This window comes from Eumetopias jubatus, unplaced genomic scaffold, assembly GCF_037043125.1.
Source record: "Eumetopias jubatus isolate StellerSeaLion01/CBP00866 unplaced genomic scaffold, mEumJub1_p1.0 scaffold_13, whole genome shotgun sequence".
In the NCBI taxonomy this organism is placed as follows: Eukaryota; Metazoa; Chordata; class Mammalia; order Carnivora; family Otariidae; genus Eumetopias; species Eumetopias jubatus.
In genome coordinates this window covers 55552880-55577021 of record NW_028274819.1, presented here as the reverse complement: position 1 = coordinate 55577021, position 24142 = coordinate 55552880, and the positions used below count along the sequence as shown (strand labels likewise).

The 24142-nt window shown below is 43.4% G+C and overlaps 1 protein-coding gene, 1 long non-coding RNA gene and 1 other non-coding gene across 5 annotated transcripts in view; 2 read left to right on the top strand and 1 right to left on the bottom strand.

The window, feature by feature from the left end:
* The window catches only part of LOC114218741 (uncharacterized), a 50974-nt gene that overhangs the window by 16045 nt on the left and 10787 nt on the right, over positions 1–24142 (bottom strand). Inside the window, exons 3-7 of the long non-coding RNA XR_015766620.1 lie at positions 21774–22229; positions 21012–21094; positions 16725–16811; positions 14951–15033; positions 13932–14025 (exon numbers count right to left, since the gene is read on the bottom strand). This is a non-coding gene — a long non-coding RNA (uncharacterized LOC114218741). The remainder of the gene's footprint in view (positions 1–13931; positions 14026–14950; positions 15034–16724; positions 16812–21011; positions 21095–21773; positions 22230–24142) is intronic.
* The window catches only part of C2CD3 (C2 domain containing 3 centriole elongation regulator), a 139446-nt gene that overhangs the window by 105350 nt on the left and 9954 nt on the right, over positions 1–24142 (top strand). Inside the window, exons 29-32 of one of the 3 annotated variants that reach the window (XM_028115976.2) lie at positions 5941–6102; positions 9391–9608; positions 12557–13478; positions 17622–17733. In XM_028115976.2, the coding sequence (XP_027971777.2) occupies positions 5941–6102; positions 9391–9608; positions 12557–13478; positions 17622–17733 (1414 nt within the window). The other 2 variants (XM_028115975.2, XM_028115978.2) reach the window with 2 other exon arrangements.
* On the top strand, positions 950–1084 carry LOC114218833 (small nucleolar RNA SNORA5). Its single transcript, XR_003611254.1, has one exon. It is a non-coding gene; the product is annotated as a small nucleolar RNA SNORA5 (small nucleolar RNA).

Sequence of the window (24142 nt, the reverse complement as noted above, 5' to 3'; positions counted from 1 at the left end):
GACAAATGATCTGAATAGACAAATGTCCAAAGAAGATATACAAATGGTTAGTAAGCACATGAAAAGATACTTAACATCATTAACTATCAGGAAATGTAAATGAAATCCATAATGAGACACCACTTCACACCCACTACAATCAAAAGGACAAATATCACAAGTGTTGGGAGGATGTGGAGAAACTGAAACCCTCATACATGGTTGTGGGATTTTAAAATGGTACAGCTGCTTTGGAAAACAATCTGGCACTTCCTTTTAAAAGGTTGAACATAGAGTAATCATATGATCCAATAATTCTACTTCTAGGTATATACCCAAGAACAGTAAAATCATATGTCCACACAAAAACCTGTACATGAGTGTTTGTAGTAACATTATTCCTTATAACTTAAAAATGGAAACAACCAAAATGTCCATCATTTGATGAGTAAACAAAATGTGTTATCTCTATATAATAGAAAATTATTCGGCCATGAGAAGGAATGAATTACTGATGTATGCTACAGCATGGGTGAAGCTTAAAAACATGCTAAATAGAAGAAACCAGTCACAAGAGACTATATATGGTTATTATTTCATTTATATGAATTATTCAGATTACGCAAATCTACAGAATCAGAAAGTAGTTTAGCAGTTGCCTAGAGCTGGGAGGTTTGGGTTTGAGGGTTTGGGGGAGTGGAGGAAATGTGGAGTGATTGCTGATGGGTATAGGGTTTCTTTTTGGGGTGATGAAAATATCCTAAAATTTGGTGATGGTTACACAACTCTGAATATATTAAAAACCATTGAGTTGTACACTTTCACTGGGTGAATTGTACAGTATGTGAATTATATCTCAGTGAAGCTATTATTTAAAGAGAAGACAATTATTGCTGGAGTCCAGTTCATGAATACCTTGGTAAGAAATTTGAAACTTGTTTTATAGATTTAAAAAACAAAAACAAAACACTGCAGCTGTGTCAAATTCAGTGCCTGCCCAACCCGTGGCCAGCACTGGCCTGAAAGGCTGCCACAGAAACACTGTGATCCATGGGCCCTGATCCCCCATGCTGGGCCTCAGGGATAAATTTGGTCACAGACATCTCGCCACCCCCCCCCCCAAAAAAAAGAGAAACCAAAGCTAGAAAGGAACAGTGGTGATAGAATAGGGAATAGGTTAGTACACAAATGCTTAGAACAGTGCTTGGCACATTAAATAAGGACTCCGTAAATAGTGTTGTTCTTATTATTGTTATTTCAGACCTATGTTTTTAAAAAAAATCATTCAGGCTATAATGTGGAGAATTTATTAAAAGAGAATGGGTAACACTTAAATCAGTGGAAACAAACGGAAAATCAAGAAGAAAGCAGTGGCTTTGAATGACACATTGGACAAGATGGATTTAACAGATACATGTAGAACATTCCATCCTAAAACAGCAGAATACACATTCATTTCAAGTGCACATGGAACTTTCTCCAGAATAGATCACATATTAGGCCACAAAACAAGTCTCAACAAATTTAAAAAGATTGAAGTCCTATATATCTTTTCTGACCACAACACTATGAAACTTGAAGTCAACCACAAGAAAAAACCTGGAAATACCACAAATACATGGAGGTTAGATAACATGCTACTAAACAATGAATGGGTCAACCACGAAATCAAAGAAGAAATCAAAAAGTACATGGAGAGAAATGAAAATGAAAACACAACGGTCCAAAATCTTTGGGATGCAGCAAAAGCTGTTCTAGGAGGGAAGTTTATAGCAATACAGACCTACCTCAAAAAGCAAGAAAAATCTCAAATATACAACCTAACCTTACACCTAAAGGAGCTCACAAAAGAACAAACAAAACCCAAAACCAGCAGAAGGAAATAATAAAGATTAGAGCAGAAATAACTGATATAGAAGCTAAAAAAAAAATAGTAGAACAGATTAATGAAACGAGCTGTTTCTTTGAAAAAAAATCAACAAAATTGATAAACCTCTAGCCAGATTCATCCAAAAAAAAAAAAGAGAGAGAGAAAGGACTCAAACAATACCACAAAAATGAAAGAGGAGAAATAATAACTGACACCACAGAAATACAAACGACTGTAAGAAAATACTAAGAAAAATTATATGCCAACAAATTGGATGACCTAGAAGAAATGGATAAATTCCTAGAAACATATAACCTACCAAACTGAAGCAGGAAGAAATAGAAAATTTGAACAGACCTATTATCAGCAATGAAATTGAATCTAATCAAAAAACTCCCAACAAACAAAAGTCCAGGACCAGACAGCATCACAGGTGAATTCTACCAAACATTTAAAGAGTAAGGGGGCATCTTGGTGGCTCAGTCCGTTATACATCCGACTCTTGATTTTGGCTCAGGTCATGATCTCACATTCGTCGGACTGAGCCCTGTGTTGGGCACTGCACTCAGCTCAGAGTCTGCTTAGGACTCTCTCTCTCTCTCCCCCTCTCTCCCCCTCTGTCCCTCCCCCTCTCCGCTCTTGCGCTCTTAAATAAATAAATAAATAAATCTTGTTTTAAAAACTAAGAAGAGTTAGTACCTATTCTCAAACTATTCCAAAAAGTAGAAGAGGAAGGAAAACTTCCATATTCATTTTATGAGGCCAGTATTACCCTGATACCAAAACCAGATAAAGACACTACAAAAAATGAGAACTACAGACCAATATCTCTGATGAACAGATACAAAAATCCTTAACAAAATATTAGCAAACTGAATCCAACAGTGCATTAAAAAAATCATTCACCACAATCAAGTGGGATTTACCTCAGAATGCAAGCCTGGTTCAATATTTGTAAATCAATCAGTGTAATATACCAGCATCAATAAGAGAAAGGATAAAAATCATATGATCATTTCAAAAGATGCAGAAATAGCATTTGACAAAATATAACATCCATTCATGATATTAAAAAAAAAAACCAACAGAATAGGTTTACAGGGAACATAATTCAACATAATAAAGGCCTCATATGAAAAACCCACAGCTAACACCATACTGAAAGGGGGGAAAACAGAACTTTTCCCCTGAGGTCAGGAACAAGACAAGGATGTCCACTCTCACCACTTTTATTCAACAAAGAACTGGAAATCCTAGCCACTGCAATCAGAAATAAATAACAGAAAGAAATAAAAGGCATCCAAATTGATAAGGAAGAAGTAAAACTTCCACTATTTGCAGATGACATGATACTATATGTAGAAAACCCTAAAGACGCCACCAAAAAACTACTAGAACTAATAAATGAATTTAGTAAGATCATAGGATACAAAATCAATATAAAGAAATTTGTTGCATGGGGCACCTGGGTGGCTCAGTCGTTAAGCGTCTGCCTTCAGCTCAGGTCATGATCCCAGGGTCCTGGGATCGAGCCCCGCATCGGGCTCCCTGCTCAGCGGGAAGCCTGCTTCTCCCTCTCCCACTCCCCCTGCTTGTATTCCCTCTCTCACTGTGTCTTTCTCTGTCAAATAAAATCTTAAAAAAAACCCTCAAGTTTAACTTGCCTTGTTCGTCTTCCCATCCTACTGTTTATTTCCTTTAAAAAAAAATTGTTGCATTTTTATACACTAATAATAAAGCAGCAGAAAGAAATTAAGAAAACAAAACAAAAAGACAATCCCATTTACAATTACACCAAAAATAGTAAAGTACTGTGGAATAAATCCAGCCAAAGAGGTCAAAGGACCTATACTCTGAAAACTGTAAAATATTGATGAAAGAAATAGAAGATGACACAAAGAAATGGAAAGACAGGGTCTCCTGGGTGGCTTAGTTGGTTAAGCGTCCAATTCTTAATCTCAGCTCAGGTCTTGATCTCAGCATTGTGAGTTCAAGCTTCACACTGGGCTCCACGCTGGGTGTGGAGCCTACTTTAAAAAATGAGAAGGAAAATGGAAAGACATTGCATGCTCATAGATTAGAAACACAGATATTGTTAAAATGTTTATACTACCCAAGGCAATCTACACATTTAAAGTAATCTCTATCAAAACAGCAATAGCATTTTTCACAGAACTAGAACAAACAATCCTAAAATTTGTATGGACCCAGAAGAGGACCTGAATAGTCAAAGCAATCTTGAAAAAGAAAAGCAAAGCTGGAGGCATCACAATTCTGGACCCTCAAGTTATATTACAAAGCTGTCGTGGTCAATACAGTATGGTATTGGCACAAAAATAGACACATAGGTCAGTGGAACCGAATAGAAAATCCAGACATAAACCCACATTTATATGGTCAATTAATCTTTAACAAAAGAGGCAAGAATATGCAATGGGAAAAAGTCTTTTCAACAAACAGTGTTGGGGAAATCTGGACAGTAACATGCAAAAGAATGAAACTGGACCACTTTCTTACACTATACACAAAAATAAGCTTAAGATGGATTAAGGACCTAAATGTGAGACCTGAAGCCATAAAAATCCTCGAAGAGAACACAAGCAGTAACTTCTCTGATGTCGACTATAGCAACGTCTTTCTAGAGGAAACAGGCAAAATAAACTGTTGGTACTACATCCAAATAAGAAGCTTCTGCACAGCAAAGGAAACAACCAACAAAACTAAAAGCCTACTGAATGGGAGAAGACATTTGCAAATGACATATCCAATAAAGGGTTAATATCTAGGCTATATAAAGAACTTACACAACTCAACACCCAAAAAACAAATACTCCAATTAAAAAATGGGCAGAAGACATGAACAGACATTTCTCCGCAGAAGACCCACACATGGCCAACAGAGACATGAAAAGATGCTCAACATCACTTGTCAGGGAAATGCAAATCAAAACCATAATGAGACGTTACCTCACACATACCGGAATGGCTAAATCAAGAGCACAAGAAACCGATAGTGGCTAGGATGTGGAGAAAAAGAACCCTCGTGCACTGTTGGTGGGAACGCAAACTGGTGCAGCCACTGTGGAAGACAGTATGGAAGCTCCTCAAAAGTTAAAAATAGGGGCACCTGGGTGACTCAGTTGGTTAAGAGTCTGCCTTCAGCTCAGGTCATGATCCCAGGGTCCTGGGATCGAGTCCCTCATCGGGCTTCCTGCTCGACGGGAGGTCTGCTTCTCCCTCTCCTACTCCCCCTGCTTGTGTTCCCCCTCTCGCTGTGTCTCTCTCTGTCAAATAAATAATAAAATCTTAAAAAAAAAGAGAGAGAACTGCCCTATGATTGAGGAATCACACTACTGGATATTCACCCAAAGGATACAAAAACACAAATTCAAAGGGCAAATGCCTCATGTTTATTGCAGCATTATTTACAATAGGCAAACTACGGGAGCAGCCCAACTGTCCATTCATAGATGAATGTTTAAAGATGTGGGGGGTGTACATGTATATACACACACATACAAAATGGAATATCATTCAACCATTAAAAAGAATGAAATCTTGCCATTTGGAACAACATGGATGGATCTAGAGTGTATAATGCTAAGAAAAATAAGTCAAAGACGAATAGCATATTTCACTCCTATGTGGACTTTAAGAAACAAAACAAAGGGGAAAATAGATAAACCAAGAAGCCGACTCTTAACTATAGAGAACAGATTGTTACCAGAGGAGAGAGGGGTGGAGGGATGGGTGAAATGGTGAAGGGGAGTAAGAATACACTCATCTTCATGAGCACTGAGTAATGTATTGGAATTGTTAAATCACTCTATTATACACCTGAAACTAATATAACACTGTATGTTAACTACACTAGAATTAAAATTTAAAAAGAGAGAGAGAAAAATAAAGGAGTAAGACTGAAGGCAAGATTATCTGGAAGAGTTGTAATCCAAGCAAGAATTAACGAAGCCAGAACTGTGGTAATGGGGATGGATTTGCAGTATCATTTTAGGAAGGTTATTTGTTGATTGTCACATTAGGAGTTTTCTTATTGGTTAGGAATTTACTTTGGCCCCATTTATTCCTGACAGAAGTGGTACCGCAAGAAGTCAGGCATCACGCCATGAAGAGCATGTGCAGAATATCCGCCGGTTTCATGAATCCCTGCAGCAGGGCGAGGCAGTTTTGCCACGTGATGACAAACTGACCACATTGCCTTTGTCCTCCCGTACTTCCATTTTGACTTCTCTCAGGTAAGGCCCTGTGCTGAGAAAAGACACAGGAAACCATAGTGAAGCACAAGGTAATGGGCAGTGGCAGCCGGCAGGACTGCTTTTCTATCTGCTGCCACTGCCCCGGGAGGCTTAGGAGGGGCTTTTGTCTAGGTTAGTGTTGAATTGGACCCTACATCCTCTAGGGGTTCCTCACAGATCAATCCTTCTCCAGCTTGAGGCCTTACTTTCCTTCACGGGCTCTATTACTCATCTACCTATTAACACAGGAACTTGAGGTTATTCACCAAACGTAGTAACCACCCTCACATCTATACAGCTTCATACCTACTTTAAATTTACAGAGCCTCATCCTGCCCACTGACTTCCTTCTCACAACCACTGAGTTCTTCCAGACCAGCATGTCCTGTTAATGCTTCCCTGTCTCTTTCTTAATTTCATCAGCATCTGGGCCAGAGGAGCCCTGTGAGAATTGAAAGAGCCATTCTAGATCATCTGAGTCAGCCCCTGGGTTATCTAGTAAGAAGTGTGGTGCTGTGAAAAGGTCTTGGCTTCAGAGTCCAATGGCCTTGGCCTCCGATCCTGGCTCTGCCAGTCCCAGAGGAGGAGATAGCCTGTTGCCAGATCATTATAATGACATGTGATAAGAGCTGCAGGTTTTCTGGCAAAGGGTAGATGGAGGAATGAGTAACATTCTAAGTTGGTCATGGGAAGATTTAAAGAAGTCACACTTGAACTGGTCTTTGAAGGAGCAGGTCAACAAATATGAAGGACATTCTATGCAGAAAACATGCTAAGACCCAGAGGCATGAAACAGCAAGTCAAGTTTGGAGGAATACCAGCAGTAACAATTAGGACACAGCTGAGCATAAGATGTAAAGAGCAGAGGGCCTAGTCATTTGAGCGTCTGACTTGGTTTCAGCTCAGGTCAAGACCTCTTGGGCTGTGGGATCGAGCCCCACTTCCGGCGCCACACATGGTGGGGAGGCTGCTTGAGAGTCTCTTCCACTGCCCCTCCCCCTACTTACATGCTCTCTCTCTCAAATAAATTAATCTTAAAAAAAAAAAAGATGTAAAAAGCAGGGCAAGTTTCTATAGGGCCATCTTGAAGGGCCCTAAATGTCAGCTAAGAGTTTGGACTTTTAGAACAAATGCTTCTCAAGTGGAAAGTGATGGGGAGGGGAGGAAGAGAGTGTGTAAAACTTGAGGAAAAAATATTTGACAGATTTTATATTTGGAAAAACTAACCTATTACTTGGTTTTATAAAGCAAACTCAGAAAAGAATTGGCAAAATGTTTTTGATTGGTGGAACATGGGTTAAAAAGAATTGAACAGTCATGCTATAGACTATGGGAAACTGTTCAGACTTTTATATTACAAGAAAGTAGTAGGTTCAGATTCTCATTTTAGATTCTCAGCTAGAGACTGGAGGCTGTTTAAGTAAAACCATTAACAGTGTGGCTGCATTTTATTGGGTCATTCACATAACATATTTTAGAATTCGCTGAGAAAAGAAAGAAAGAAAGTCTCCTGCACCCTAGAGCAGTTTCTCTCAGAGTCTGCGCCGTTGACATTTGGGCCAGATACTTTGCTGTAGGGGGCCTGTCTTATGCATTGTGGGATATTTAGCAGCATCCTTGGCCTATATCCACTAGATACCAGTAGCACCCGTCCCCTGATTGTGACAACCAAAAATGTCTCCACACATTGCCAAAAGATTTCTTGGGACCAAATTGCCAGGCTATAAACCACTGCCCTAGAGCAGTGGTTCTCAAAAAATTTAGTGCATATCAGAATCACATGAAGAGCTTGTTAAAACAGCAACTGCTGAACCCACCCATACAGTTCCTGATTCAGAAGGTCTAGGATAGTGCCTGAGAATTAGCATTTCTAGTAAGTTCTCAGATGATGCTGATGCTGCTAGACCTAGAACCAAGTTTTGAAGACTGCTAGTAGATGAATTCTCTACCAAATGGAGATGAAACAAGATACCAATTTTACATGACTTCCTTGGGTTCACAGAGCCCTAAAACAGTGCTTCGTTTGAATCACAGCAATCCTAGGAGTCCTGCAGAGCAAATATTAATAAACCTTTTCACAGATGAGAAAATTGCGGCTTCGTCTTAATAGGTTCTATACCCAGAACCTCTGACAAGGCCAGTTGGGTATGCACGTTTTCTAAAGTCCCACCAAGTTCACAGTTGTTTTTCACGTTCCTGCTATAGGTTGCATGTGGTGTACACCCAGATGTAGACACCTAAATCCACCGTGACTTGAGAGTCGTGGCCTCTAGTGACAGATTAAGGATCAGCATTGTGCTCCCTCATTTAATTTGTATTTGACTGTAGAACATGCAAACTGTTCCTAACAAAGGACAGAGAGACTTCCAGTTTACCTCACAGGTACTTAGCGTCTGTGCTGCGCCAGTGCACCAGGCACAGTGAGTGAACCAAAGAAACAGAGAAGTTTGAAATACTGTCTTCTGTCACCAAGTGCTCATGGCCTAGTTTGGGAAACTGACACATAATGAGAAAACTAAGTGGAAATCTAAGACAAAAGGTTGATGGAGATGCCAAGAGTGAAGGAGTTTAAGGGAGAGGTGGCCCAAGGATTTGGGTTGACTTTGGAAAGGACAGATATGAGCACTTTGAAAGTTAAAGAGCATAGGGACACAGCAAGGGCAGTAGCTTGAACTCAGGTTCCAGCATTCAGAGGTATGAGGCCAAAATGAACCTAGTTGGGACAGGGCCCATCTATGATCATGGAGAAAGCACTACACTGAGTACAGTAGATATAAAGGAGTCAGCACACAGCTCACAGTACATCAGGGGAAATAGATGTGATTGGAGAGTACAGAACTGTGGAGCACAAAGGGGGACCTCTTAAGCCAATTTAGAGGTGCAGGGAAGACTTGCTAGGAGAGGTCACTTACTTGAAGGATCAGGAATGGGTTATGAGGTAGCAAAGGTCAGTGTTAGTCCAGAGTAGGCCTTCCTCTGTCAGAGTAAGAGGATGGTAGTCAAGAATGGTTCCTTCCCTACAGGAGGTGGGGTTTTTGCTGGACATCAGAGGAGGAATCTCATTAGCCAGACAGAAGGAGGGGAAGGTTGTTGCCAGCAGCAGGATTGTAGTCAAATGAAGGATGAATTGGTGGACTGGAGCAGGAGGGTGGGGTCCTAGTGTTAACAGACCAACTGAGAAGTACTAAGGTCCTAGCTCAAGCAGTAGAATGCCAGGGAAATGTAAAAGATGCTTGCAATCCCAGGGAATGACGCTTTTGTCCTCTGCTCCCTTTTCTTTTTTTACAGGAGGAATCTGAATGAGCTAGATCAGATCCAGCAGTACTTCAGTCAGAAGCTCACCAAGCCTTTACTTCCCCTCAGTGCTCAGACTCATACCATCTTGCAGTGTCCAGAGAGCCACAGGGACCATCGTGGGCCTGGAGACAGCAGCCTAGACCCAGAGAGCCAGTGCATCCTGGAGAAATCCAATAACCTGGTGTTGCAAGTCAGCTCCTTAATCACGGGTACAGCTCAGGGCCCCTCTTGTCGAGGAGTTATGCTCACTGGGTGCCTATTCAAAAAGCATTTGAATATCTGCCCTCATAAAAGCCCCTATGACAAATAGAGACCAACAGCTTTCACTATCTTACTTATTTACTGTCTTCCTTCTGGAAGGAGAGATGTAGTAGCATGGCACAGGAACATGTGAAATGGAAAGACTATCGGACTGAGAGGCAGGAGACCCAAGTCAGGTCTTTGTTGGCTTTCTGGCACAGGCTTACTATATGACACCACTTACCCTGACCCCTTTCCCTTCTTGAGGTTTCCCCAGCCAAAAAAAAAAAAAAAGACAAGAGTGGATTAGGTAAGTTCTTCCAGTAGCAGTTCTTGAGCTTGTGCCACCCTGTTTTCAGGAAAAAATCAACTACAGACGTATTTAAAATTGTAATTCTCAGAAGGCAGAAGTCTGCATTTTTAGCAGGTACCTCAGATGACTCTAGATGTTGGTGGTCCATAGTTGACCCTTTGAAAAATCCCTTAAAGCAGTGGTCCTCACTTTGGCTGCATATTGGAGTTCTTAAGAGAACTTTTCATATTCAGATGCCCAGGCTGCACCATAGGTTAGTTGCAACAGGATCTCTGAAGGTGGGACCCAGGCATCAGTGTTTTTCATAACTCCCCAGGTAATTCCACTGTGCAGCCCAGACAGAGACTGCTGTAGAACAAGTATTTCTCAAACTTGGCCTGAACATAAAAAAATCACCTAAAGAATCACCTGGGTCTTGCTCCATTCTCTTGAATCAGAAGGCAGGGTTAAGACCTGGGAACAGGCACGGTAGGGGAATAGTGAGAAATAGCAGGCACGGTAGGGGAATAGTGAGAAAACAATTAGATCAGTACCTCTAGCCATCACTTTGGTGTCATTTTTGTTCAAACAAAAGATGTATATTGTACACAGGGATGAGTAAGTTCAGTTTTCTTTGTTTAAAGGGGAAAGAAGCCACCATGAGTGATATAGGTACAAACCTCCTTCTTACCCTCTTTCCCAGAGAGCTGACCTGTTGGTAGCCATGGCTCCAGAGGTACATGCTGTATTTGGCTTCTACTTGCTTGGAAATATTCAGTCATCTATTTACTGAGCACAAACTATGCCAGGCACTATGTGTTACTAGGTCTAGGAGGATAAAGTGGTGGACAAGACAGGAATTGTCTTTCATCAAGCGTACATTCTATAGTCAACTGAAGAAACTGCCCCCCAGAAAGAAAGCATTAAGAGCAAAACAGAGGGAGGCTTGTTTGGGGTAGAGGTGAAAGCAAATCGGGAACCCTCTAAATGGGTATATTAAAAGAGGAGAGAGAATGAGAGAGATGATTGGATCGAAGAAAACTGTTCAAATAAATGAACTCCCCCAGCCTCCATCACTTCTCAGTACACTTTTGAAGAAGTCATTAGACAAGCAGATACAAATGAAGCCTGAGAGTGAGTTACTGAGTAGGGATCTCATTTATGCCACATCTGTGGGCCAGGTCTTTTGCTGGGCTCTAAAAATGCAACATGAATCAGACACATGGTTTCTGCCTTTGAGAAGCCCACAATCTGATGGGGGAAACATACACAGTAGGATCTTAAGTGCTTCCTTATAGAACAACACTGTTTAGCCATCCCATCCAGCTGGCGCACCCGGGAAGGCTTCCTGGAGGGGGTGCAGTAGAGCAGGGCCTTGAAGGACGGGCTGGTTTGTAAAAAGCAGAAAGACTGCTCCAAGACAGAAAGCATAGTTCAGGCCAAGGGATCAGGATTAACTAACCCGCTTCCTGGTTCCTCTTATGTTTGCAGGTAGGGATGTTCCATTCTCATACATCTATTCCCCTTTGAGATACAAAAATTGTTAATGTATTAAATTCAGCCAGCATCTCCTATAGGCTGAAGATGCCATTAGGTGCCATGAGGGAGATGTGACCCCACACTCCAGGAGTCAAATTTGCCTCCCAGTTCCTAACTTTCTCTTCTTAAATAACCATGCAGACAAACCATTTACTAGGCCTATTTATTTATGCCCCCCATTTAATTGCAAAATAATTTGAAATGACTGGTAGCTTCCATTTATTGCCATTATCCACACCACAGATGCCCATTTATCACATGTATTCTTTACCATAACCCTGTGCAAAGGGTGGTGTTAATCACTTTTTTAAATATTTATTTATTTATTTATTTTTATTATGTTCAATTAGCCAGTATATAGTATATCATTAGTTTTTGATGTAGTGTTCAAAGATTCACTAGTTGCATATAACACCCAGTGCTCATCACCACATGCCCTTCTTAATGCCCATCACCCAGTTACCCCATCCCCCACCCCCCTGTTAATCACATTTTAAAGATAAACAGGTTCAGAGAGGATAGTTTGCTCATGACCACAAAGTTGATAAGTGACAGTAGAGATTTGAACCCAAGACTGACCAGCCCCCAAAGCCTCTGCTCTTTCCACACACCATGCTGCCTCCATTTTCTCTGTAAACCTCCCCTGCCTTACCATTTGGGTGATAGATGACTTGCTTTTATTTTCCAAGTAAAATATATAGTTCTAATAACTGTCATCAAATAGGTAAATAAGTAGATTCTCATTTTGATTTTTAATATAGGTAATTACTGAAGTAAATGGAAGCATGAACATGCCCGCCAGGACTCCTAGCTCCCAAGAATTCCTGAGCATGAGCAGATAGTCTCTGAAAGCGATGTAACCACAACTATAAACAGATTAGATTTTGGTCCTCTGATGTTAGAATAAAGTGCTAGAAATTATATACTGCCTTGAATATAGTTTCACTGATTCGAGTGGATTAACCATCTTTAAGATTTGTTCAAAGTCTCATTGCAAGAATACATCTGAAGCTAGAGCCTAGCATGGGAAAATTGAGTGGTCTGTGGCCCTATCTTGTAGTAAGAGTGATATCTGTTGCTGTTCAGATCTGCAGACTATCACCAAGAATTCTCAAGCATCTTTGGGTTCTCACCGAGCCAGGAGTAGAAGCGGAGAGGTTCCCACCCTACCAGATGCTCAGGACACAGTGGCCATGCAGGAACGAAGCACAACTCCAGACCTGCCATTGGCAAGAGCTCCGGATGAGGGCAGAAACCACCTAACTCCCCCTACTCTTGAAGAGACTTCAAGTGGAAGAGGAATGCTCCGTGAGTCCCTGGGGCACACAGTACCCATTACAAGGATGCAGAGCAGTGAGGAAACTGAGGCAGGCCCAGCCTACAGTGATGAGGACTATGAAGAAGACATCATTGAGCCCAGGACACTCAATGACATTACCACCGTGACAGACAAAACTAGCCCTTGGTCCAGTTTCATGTCAGACGCAAGTGAGATCATCAGCCTTCAGCCTGATGAGGTGCCTAGGGAAGGCCCTTCTTGTCCTTCTTCAAAGCGTTTCCCCAGAGAGGAGCTCAAGGGTAAAAGTAGCCCTCTGTCCAGCCCAGGGAGGGCAGTCCACCCCCACCTGCTTAGGCAGGGTTCTCCTAGCCAAAGTCTTACTGCTTGTGAGGGTGAAGCCTCTCATGCCAGGGATGGAGAGCCTGCTTCAGCAGACCGTCAATTCGTCTCACAAGTGACACTCTCAGGAGCCCAACAGAGCAACACCTCTGTTGGATTGAGCTCACCAAGAGCAGACCAGGACCAGGAGCCCAAGCCAGAGGCCCAGACTGAGCATGAGGCTGCCTCCAGTGAACTAAGTGATTCTGCTGATAGCTTCGAGAAATTCCCTCTTCACCTAGCCTCCCAGAGCAGGAAGGAAAGCCATCAGGCGCTACCCATCAGCTGCCCTGACATCAGGCAGAAGCAGGCAACATCTGGATCAGAGGTGTCCCCAAGGCAGAGCCTCCTGTATCCTTTGGGATTTCCAACAAGTAGCCCCCCTTGAGCCATTTGTAGGCATTTTGGATGCTGGCACTTAGGCTAGCCTAGTGTGTGTGTGCGTGTGTGTGTGTGAGTGTGAGAGCAGTGGCCTCCCTCATGTAATGCACTGGGAGGTACAGGAAGCCCCTTCCTTCAGAAGACGCCGGGGCTAATAAGGTGCTATGATGCTACTGTTAGCACCGCCCTCTGAAGCATAATGCTTTGAATTGGGTTTAAGGGTTAGTAGCACATTCATTAGCCTAGCCCAGCCTGATTTACTGGATCAATCTATTGGGGATTTTACACTTGAAGGCAGGGTTCTGGATGTAAGGAATGAGACCATTAATCTCAGGTGAAATCGAAGTGAAGGGTGCAGAGAGAGGGGAAAGGAGAGTACCAGCACTGATTGAGCATTTACTGTGTGCTGGGCACTTCACATACCTTTTTTATTCAGTCGTCGTAAGTCTAGAAGGTCAGTATCATCATTTCTATTTTGCATGTAGGGAAACTGAGGCTCCAAGTTATGGTAACTTGCCTAATTAATTTTTTTTTAGAAAAAAGGCAAATGATAGGGAAAAGGAGAGAGTAAGTGGGTGCAGTTGAAATGGACTTGCCCAACTCCCCCTCCCCCTCCAGAATGGCAGTGTTAATGGGAGGAAGGGACACCTAACATTCCCCCTGTTCCTGCTTTGAAACACAGATGGACATGTTATGGGAAAAAGAAACCACTCAGGACCTTCGGCAGCCCAGCAGCAAGCAGAGGTTACTGCGCAGCTGCTGAGGAAGGAGGCTGTTTTACTGAAGAGATCTTTCTGTACCAGAAGCCAGGGGGCCTGTTTTTGACCCTTCTAGACCCAGCTTCTTGTTACTTGTGTGACGTCAGACTTACAATTTAACTTTTCTGAGCCTCAGTTTCTTCACCTGTAAGATGGAGACAGTAATCCCTTACCCACCGGACTGTACCCTCCCCACGTAGGTCAGGGACCTGCCTTTTTCTGTGTCCCTGGCACCAGACATAACACAGAGGGGGATCAGTAAATATAGATTGACTTGAACTATCATAATTTCACAGGATTCTTGAGAAAATCAAATCAAATTGATTCTTGAGGAAATTAAAAGACTACACAAATGTGATTCATGTTGCAGAGCAGAGAGAAACTAAAGGGTAGGCGGTGGGGACTCAGGAAAGACGGAAACCATGAAATGGCCGAGGGTGAGCACTGAAAGCAGGCCGCCTTCAGTGGAGTTCCTTCCTGGCCTCACTCATCCTGGCTTCTGACGTTGCTGCCTTTACAGTCAGTTTAGTTGTGCTCAGAACGTATGGTCTGTGCTGGAGCAGTCTGTACCCAGGTCCCAAGGGCACTACTTTAATTCGGACCTTCCAAGTATTCATTCTTCCAAAAAATGGGTATTTCCAGACTGTGTGCTGCTACTGAAGACAGATTTGAATTAGACCTTACCTCAGAAGTTCCCATTAAGAGGCAGGGACAGGCAATGGTACAATTTCTTGTTCCAAGTGCTGTGATGAAACATGGACAGGATGCTAAGGAACAAAAGGAAGAAGCTGCTGTGATACTGTTTGGAGGCATCCCAGCAAGAGAGACAGTAGAGCTGGACCTCAAAGATGAATAGGCATTCTGTAGGCAGAGATGAGAGAAAGTTCTAGTCACAGCGAACTGTGTGTGCAGAGGCATAGCCAGGTGAAAGAGCCTGGCCTGTGGGCAGCAGTTCACTCTGATTAGAGCCCAGGGGTATGTGGGATGGTGAGAGGTGAGGCAGGGCTGCCTATGAAAGAGCCTTTTATGCCTGGCTAAGGTGCTTGGACTCTATCCTATAAGCGAATTAAACTTCAGTGTCCTTCTCTTTAAAACAGAAGTAATAATAGTACTTCTCTTGTGGGGTTATTGTGAAAAGTCAATTAACAGTTTAAACTACCTAACAAAGTGCCTGGTACATAGTGTTCAGGAAATGTTAACTGGTAAGCAAGCAAGAGTGTGACTGGTCAGGTTTACATATTAGAAAAGTCATGCAATGCCTTGTAGAGGGTGGATTATGGATTAGATGAAGGGAAGGCCAGAAGCAAGGAGACAAGGTGGGAAACTTGCAATAATAATAAAAGATGAAGAAATGTGACCTAAAGCATAGACTGCTTTATGATGAAGAAGACGGGCACAGATTTGAGAGAATTAGATAGGGGCAGGGAAGAGAAAGAAGAAAGTAGAAAGGATGACACAGAGAGTTCTGTCACAAGGGATTACACAAGTGATAAGGTGACTGACTGGATAGGGGACAGCACATGAAGACAGTTTTGGGGGAAGGTACACATTTCCGTTTTGACATGTGTGCCTGGAAGACATCCAAGAGGAGGCCAGCTATAAAGGTAGGTGCCTCTGGAAACAGATACGGGCAGCAGGGAGAGCGTGGAAAGGGAGAAGCACACACACAAAATGGAGCCCTGAGGCTCACCAGTACGGAAAGCGCAGAACAAGACACGCCCGCAGACGAGGCCGAGAAGAGCTGGTCAGAGGTGGAAAAGCAGGACGGAGGCAGGGCAGGAGCAGAGTGTCAGGGAGTAAGCGGTCCGTGCTCTGACGCTTAAGACAGGCCCAGTAGGGTGTGGACTGACGGTGGCTTTAGCGTTGAGGAGGACGGTGCAGGGGTGGGGACTGAAGGCTGACTCCAGTGGGGGAGGGACCCGGAGTGGTAAGGACAGCAAGAATAGGCAACTTTTCCCCATTAACCAGGGAAGTAAGAATCGCTGACATTTAATGAGCACTTGATGTGTCAGGCACTATTCTAAGTACTTGTGTATATAAAGTCATGTAATCCTCAAAAGGTACTGTTACTATATCCACTCTACAGGTGAAGAAATAGGTGTAAAAAATGAATTTGCCTGAAGTCACTGTCTAAAAAGTGGCAGAGGTGACTGTAGCAGGACCCTCAGAAAGGCAGGAGGCAGTAGGCTGAGGGGGAGCTTTGGTGCTCCGGACGTACCCGTGACACGTCTTAGCAAAGCTTTTCCTTCCCCACAGCATCAGCTAACTGGCACAGGCCCCGGTAGTCAGAGCGGCAACAGCAGCTAGGGCCTGCTTCACTCGGGCCTCTGACGAAGGCTTGGGTAAAAGGGTTCTCCTTCAGGATCTCCCCAACTCCACCCCCACCTCTCTATGGAAGAATCAGGGACTTCAGCCAAAGCAGGAAATGATGCCTTTCATTCATTCAGTGGATACTTACTGAACGCTTACTGTATCCCAGGTGACAGGAATATGACTATGAAAAAGAGATCGATCATCTCTACCCTCTTGGAGTTCAAAGTCTAGCCTAGAAGAACCATGATAAACCAATTTGAACCAGAACCATATTTAGCTTACTGAACAGAAACAAAAAATTAGAACATCAAAATAGTCCCCTCCCAAACAAAAACAGTGCTTTGAGTGAACAAATGTTTTTGGAACACTGTGTTCTCGGCACAGTACCGGGTACATCAGAGGACACAGAGACGTACAAGATGTGGGAGTTGCTTCTAGGGCTCAGATGCAGACTGCGTGGACGAGCCGTGCCCACAGACAGCCCCTTATGTAGAGCCCTCATTCCTGGATGTTGGCAGAGAACAACTGGGAGGACACTGCCCTTGGAGCCACCTTCCCACCCCGACCCTGTCTGACTGACTTCTCACAGGTCAGTTTTGGGTCAGCAGGCCCTCAGCAAGTGTCGCTGAAATGTTGCTGCCTACCAGCCTCGTGCAGGGTTCTAGGGAAGTAGGTAACTGAAGGAAACTACACCGCCCGTACCTTTGAGAAGCTTCTGGAAGGAATGCTGAGACAAATCGAGAGTCATAGCAGAGTAAAACAAGCATTAGCCTGTGTAGCAGGCTGCGGGGAAGGAGGGATCACCATGGGCTGACATTAGGAGAGGCTTCCAAGAAGAGGATTTTAACTAACCCTTGCAGAAAGTATAGACTGTGATTGGTTAGGGGTGGGCAGGGTCCTCCAGGCAGAAGGCACCACTGGAGCAGAGGTGTCATGGGCAAGAAGTTGGGGGAAATGAGTGGGGGTGACTAAGCCCAGGGGAGAAGCCAGTCTGGCAAGGGGGCAGATTTCTAGGTAACTGTGTCCCTTAACTACCATCTAGGCCAGAGCCCATTGTGGTGCCCAACTTCTTTTTGCCTCCCCAGCAGTTGGAGGCCTCCCTGCGGATGCTGTCATTCTCTGCAGCTTTGCCACCACCAGCCACAAGAGACCAGGTAAGAACAGCCTGCTGACCTCCCTCCCCTAGAGTCCTCATCTCTTCCATGGAAGCATGTGCAGAATGCGGAGCTGCCCTGGGCCAGCTTCCTGACGAGGCAGCAGCACTGGTCACTCTCCAAGCTTGTGCTGAGCACATTCTGGAGGCCCAGCAGCATACAAGGGGTGAGCTAGGCACAAAATGAGGAAGAATAAATGTGTTAAGAGCAGGGCATCATCAGCCAAGATCTAGATATGTGGAAGAAACAGTGCAGAAACATTAAAAACAGGACTCAGCCAAGAAATGAATACTGAGTGCTGTGGGAGCTCCACTAAGCCAAGGTGGGCATGAGCAGAGGAAGCTTCAAACAGGAGATGCAGCCTCAGCACACCGTGAGAGATGAGTAAGGTCTGGAGGAAGAGAACAGTATCAGAACTATACCCATTTGTTGTTTACAGAACACCTTGTAACTGTTCATCCTTCAGCTGACCTAGCTGCTTACAGATCCCAGCTCTCCTCTCTTCCACCTTGGCACAGCACCAGACCTTTCTTGCAGGTGGCAAGAAATAATAATAACTACTTTTGTAATCATTCGGCATATATTTCTAGAGTACCTACCCTGTGTCAGGCATTGTGCTAGGTTCTGAGCATACAGTAGTAAATAAGACAAATTCCCTGTCTTCGTGGAGCACAAAGAGTAAACAAAAAAAATATTTACAGATGGTGATGAGTAGTAGGTGTTTTGTTTTGTTTTTTAAGATTTTATTTAGTTATTTGACAGTGAAAGAGGGAACACAAGCAGGGGAAGTGGGAGAGGGAGAAGCAGGTCTCCTGCTGAGCAAGGGGAGCCCGACGCAGGGCTCGATCCCAGGACACTGGGATCATGACCTGAGCCGAAGGCAGACGCCTAACGGCTGAGCCACCCAGGCGCCCGAGTAGTAGGTGTTCTGATAAAGAACAGGGTCCCTCTGAGGAGGCAGTGTTTAAGCTGAAAGATGGTGGTCATGGTGGTGCCTGCAGGGCACTGTTCAAAGCACCTTGTATTAACGCTTTACATTCAGCAACCTAATGAGGTACATATTTTATCCCTATTTTAAGAGGAAGAAACTGAGGCACAAAGTGGTGAAATATCTTGCCTCAAGCAGGTGTTAAGTGATAGAGCCAAAATAGGAATCTAAGCAGTCTGTTTTCAAAGTCTGTGTTCTAACTCCTATACTGCGAAGGAGCCAGCCATGTAAGAACTTGGGAGATGAGTATTCCAGGCGGAGAGAACAGCAAATGCAAAGGCCCTGAGGCTGAAAGAGTTTGGCATGATCTAGGAACTGACACAGAGCCAGTGGCACTGGAACATAGGCTGGAGGGCCCAGAGCACACAGGACACAGAACCATGAAAAACAGTTTAGATTTTATTCTAAATGCAAGGATATCCTTTGAAGTGTGTTAAGAAGGGGAATGAGATCTGTTTTATTTTTTTTTAAAGATTTATTTGTTTGAGAGAGAGAATGAGAGAGAGCACGAGAGGGAAGAGGGTCAGAGGGAGAAGCAGACTCCCTGCTGAGCAGGGAGCCCGATGCAGGACTCGATCCCGGGACTCCAGGATCATGACCTGAGCTGAAGGCAGTCGCTTAACCAACTGAGCCACCCAGGCGCCCGAGATCTGTTTTAAATTTTAAAGCATTCACCCAGGGTGCTAAATAGAGAATGGGCTGTCAGATTTTGCAGCATGAAGGTCATAGGTGATCTTGAAAGAGTAATTGCAGTAATGTGGAGAAAAGAACTGTAATAGTGCCCATGTGCCAGGCACTTATTCTAGATCCTAGGGGAGAACTAGGCACAGAGCCCCTGCCTCATGGAACTTCTAAAAAAACAAAATAATTTCAGAGAATAATACATGCTCTGAACAAAATATATTTGTTTACTAATTGTAACAGCTAACTCGTATTTAATGCTTATATGCACCAGACATTAAGTACTTTGACGTGTAAACTCATTCTGCTTAGATTCCTATTTTGGCTCTATCACTTAACACCTGCTTGAGGCAAGATATTTCACCACTTTGTGCCTCAGTTTCTTCCTCTTAAAATAGGGATAAAATATGTACCTCATTAGGTTGCTGAATGTAAAGCGTTAATACAAGGTGCTTTGAACAGAATTCTCCCAACGGGAGAATTCTCCCATGGGATATCGTTATCCCCATTTCATAGAAAGGAAAACTGAAGTTCAGAGTTTTGTTTTGTTTTTTTTTTAAGATTTATTTTTTATTTTTTTTATTTGAGAGAGATCAGAGAGAGCACAAGCCATGGGAGGGGCAGAGGGAGAAGCAGGCTCCCCACTGAGCCCGGGAATCATGACCAGAGCTGAAGGCAGACGCTTAACCAACTGAACCACCCAGGCATCTCTCAGTTTTCCATACAGACCACCTAGATATTATTACTTCTATTTTATATAGAAACTGAGACACACAATGGTTAAGTCACTTGCCCAGCATCTCCCAGTGAGTGACTTAAAACACAGGACTTCAAATCTATGCTTTCCATTACACCACTTTAAAATCAGAACCCTGGACTATTTTTCTAACCATTGTGCAATTAACACTTAAACATTTTTTATGCTTTTCCAGAGCCTACTTTGATGACCAACAGGGTCAGTCCAGAAGCATCTTCAGAGCCTGGGGGGTACAGTCCTAAAGAGAAGCCATCACATATCCGATCCTTTTACTAGCTTTCCTTCCCCCTCTCTCCCTCAACTTCCCTAGCACCGTTTTCAGGACATCGCATTTATTTGGCAGATGGATCAATCTGAGTTCTCACACATCTCGTTTTTTATCAGATTTGTAAATCCTTTTCCTGGAGGAGGAAAGATGCCAGCCCCCACCCAGGAGCTCTGCATTTTTGTGGCCTTTATTCCTACTCTGGTTTGTGCTCTCCAGCTCATCTCCTTCCTCTTGCATGTCCCATATATCCCCATCAGCATTTATGCTAGAGTCACCGGCCTGTTCCCAGGTACCAGGCACAAGCTTTTGAGCGAGACACCCATGAGGTGAAATACTGAATCCGCTACTAAGTAATTAAGGGATCTTGAACAGTGACTTGACCTTTCGGTGTTTCTGTTTCCTTTTAAGTAACATCAGGCTAAAATAATTCTTACCTAATAGAATGAGACAAGAATTACTCTAGAGGAAAAAAGTAGACACTGTTAGCTCCCTTTCCCTCTTCCCCTCCCAGCAAAGTGGGTGAGATGTCAGTGAGTCACACCCGCAGGAAGGGAGTCTGTGAGCCACTCTAGCTGTCACCTCACCTATCATGCAGAACTGCTGTTCCTGCTTTTGTGTTTCTGCCTTCAGGAGGTACCAGCGCCCAGGGGACTTTACTGTCTTTGATCTGTTAAGCATAAGACACAAGTGTGGGAGAGGGAGAAATAAGAATTTTCACTTCAATTAAAGGGCAAGTCTAGTTTTGAGAAGATAAGTTTCATATACTTTTCAGCTATTTTTCTTTTCTTAGTCACAGCAAAACTCCATTATTTGTTTGCTGTTCTCAGGGCCACCTCTGTCCCCAGGACCTCATTCTGAGTCCTACTTAGGGTAACTAATCATCACAGTTCACCCAAAACTGTCCCATTTCAGCATTGAAAGTCCCAGGACCCAGGAAACCAAGGTTGGTCGTCCTCACTAGCAATGACCCCTCTCACTACTTGATGCATTCAGAGCAGTGTATTTTCTGAGGCTTGTGCTCTGGCTAGCTGCTACCCATTGCTAGATAACCTAGGAATCAAATCAAGTGTGTGTTTAAGACACTAGCAAGAAGAGGCAACAAAAGTTGAGAAAAAAAAAAATTAAGAATTACATTTATTTTTAAAGCATTGAAATAGTTACCAGGGGATAAGTCAGAATTTTGATTAACTTCATTAAATTTATGGTTTATTTTTAGATCTAATTGTGAATTATACTTAGGCAGGAGCACTGTAATCTCAGTTTTGGTCTCGGAAGGTCTTAAAAGTGGCCTCACTTTGAAGAATTTAAGACAAAAACCAGACGTTTGTATTTAGCCACATACTTACTGTTGCTGATGTTCTTCATTCCTTCTTCACATCCTGATTTCTGGCCAGGATCATTTCCCTTCAGCACGAAGAACTTCCTTTAGAATTTCATGTATTGCAGACCTGGCAACAGCTTCAGTTGTCTGAAAATATCTTTATTTTGCCTTCATTTTTCAAGGATATTTTTTCTCACTGGATATAGAATTCCAACTTGAATTTTGTTTGTTTTAGCATTTTAGAGCTATCATTCCACACTCTTACATTGTTTCTGATGAGAAGCAGCCATCATTCTTACTGTTGCCCCAAATGTAATGTGACCTTTATTTTCTGTCTACTTTTAAGATTTTCTCTCTTTTTCAACAGTTTGACTACAGTGTTCATAGTTGTGGAGGCAGGGGTAGGAGAGGGGAGGAAGAACACACAGGTCTATTCAACAATGTTAGCAGTGTTGTAGTTCTTAGGTTTGATTGTGTTGACCTTAAAAAACAAAAGAACAGGTTATTTTACCAGCTAAATGAGTTTATTCTGGAACAGCAGAGGAATTGCAATTTTGGGACGAGCAAACTATGGCAAAACAGGCAAGTCTGCAGAACAGAGGAGAGGGGCTTACTTTTTTAGGGGGAAGGGAGGAAGCTGGGAGGGACTTTTCTGCTGAGTTCTCCTTGGCTAGGTTGTTGCTGGGCAAGGAGGAATTCTTCCTTTTTCCCCCTGGGGTACGGAAATAAAGTAAGCTTCTTCCTGTTGAAGAATGCTAGGTCTGCTCCTTACCACCAGTGGTAGTGTGTGAGAGCTCCCCCTTCAGGGCTTCTTGACTCCATTTTAAATGAGGTTTCCTTTATTTTCACAGTTGGATTGGGTTGTGGATTCATAGATGTTCATTTTTATTATGCTTTATAATTTTCACATGTCACATAGTTTCTTTGGTATGTAGCACAATGAAATCACAAAATTGTGTGTAATTAAAATTTTAAGAGTGATTGAATGGTGCCAAAATGGAGATACCAACTCCTTCTATAAATCTGGCTGTGACTATGGAGCAGGGAGATCGGATAGTGGCTGGAGCAGTGTGTGAGATAAAGGGAAGGTTTTTTGGTTTGGTTTCGGTTTTGTTTAATATGGGAATGGCTACAGCTTTCTTTATGTGAATGCAATGGTCCCATAGAGAAAAGGAGAATGGGAAGATGAAAGAGAGGGAGAGAGAAGAGAAAGGATGGTCCTTGAGTCAGGGAGGGCATGGGATGCAGAGTACATGTGGAGGCAGCCTTTTGAGAGGAAAAAGAAAACTCACCGTGAAGCATGAAGGAAGATGGAGAAGACCGAGAAGATGGGTGCTAAAGCAAGTAGGATTAGAAATTTGGTGGTAGTGTTTCCCATTTGATAGAAGCTCCTATTTTCTCTCTTTTTTTTTTAAGATTTTATTTATGTAGGGGCACCTGGGTGGCTCAGTCATTAAGCATCTGCCTTCGGCTCGGGTCATGGTCCTGGCGTCCTGGGATCAAGCCCCGCATCGGGCTCCCTGCTCGGCAGGAAGTCTGCTTCTCCCTCTCCCTCTGCCTGCCTCTCTGCCTGCTTGTGCTCTCTCTCTCTGTCAAATAAATAAATAAGATCTTTTTTTAAAAAAAGATTTTAGGGGCACCTGGGTGGCTCAGTCGTTAAGCGTCTGCCCTCAGCTCAGGTCATGATCCTGGGGTCCTGGGATCGAGCTCCATGTCGGGCTCCCTGCTCTGTGGGGACCCTGCTTCTCCCTCTCCCACTCCCCCTGCTTGTGTTCCCTCTCTCGCTGTGTCTCTGTCAAATAAATGGGTAAAATCTTAAAAAAAAAAAAAAAGATTTTATTTGGGTTTTTTTTTTAAGATTTTATTTATTTATTTGACAGACAGCAAAGAGAGGGAACACAAGCAGGGAGAGTGGGAGAGGGAGAAGCAGGCTCCCTGCCAAGCAAGGAGCCCAATGTGGGGCTCGATCCCAGGACCCCGGGATCATGACCCAAGCCGAAGGCAGATGCTTAACCGACTGAGCCACCCAGGCATCTGTGTATTTTCTCTTCTTGTCTTCTATTTTCTGTAATGTCTCAAAAGTGAGAGTTAGGGACAGGAGGGCAGGAGCCCTGTCCTGTACCCTCATTTGAGAATGTCATCTGTTCCGCCTCCTCCTAAGGCCAGCCTTGGCCCTGAAGGTTGAAGGGGAGCATTTTGAGAGGCTGCTGGGCTCTTCTCAACCAGTGTCCTAGGACTGCTGTGCTGTAGCTAACCTGCTTCAGGGCCAGGCAAGGAGAGACTTTGTAAGCCCTGGCTTAGCTCTTCTGGCCTCACCACAAGATCTAAGGAAAGGCCTAATCCTTTACTCCACGTTGAAATGATGCCCCAGAGCCCAGGAACCTCTCAGACAGT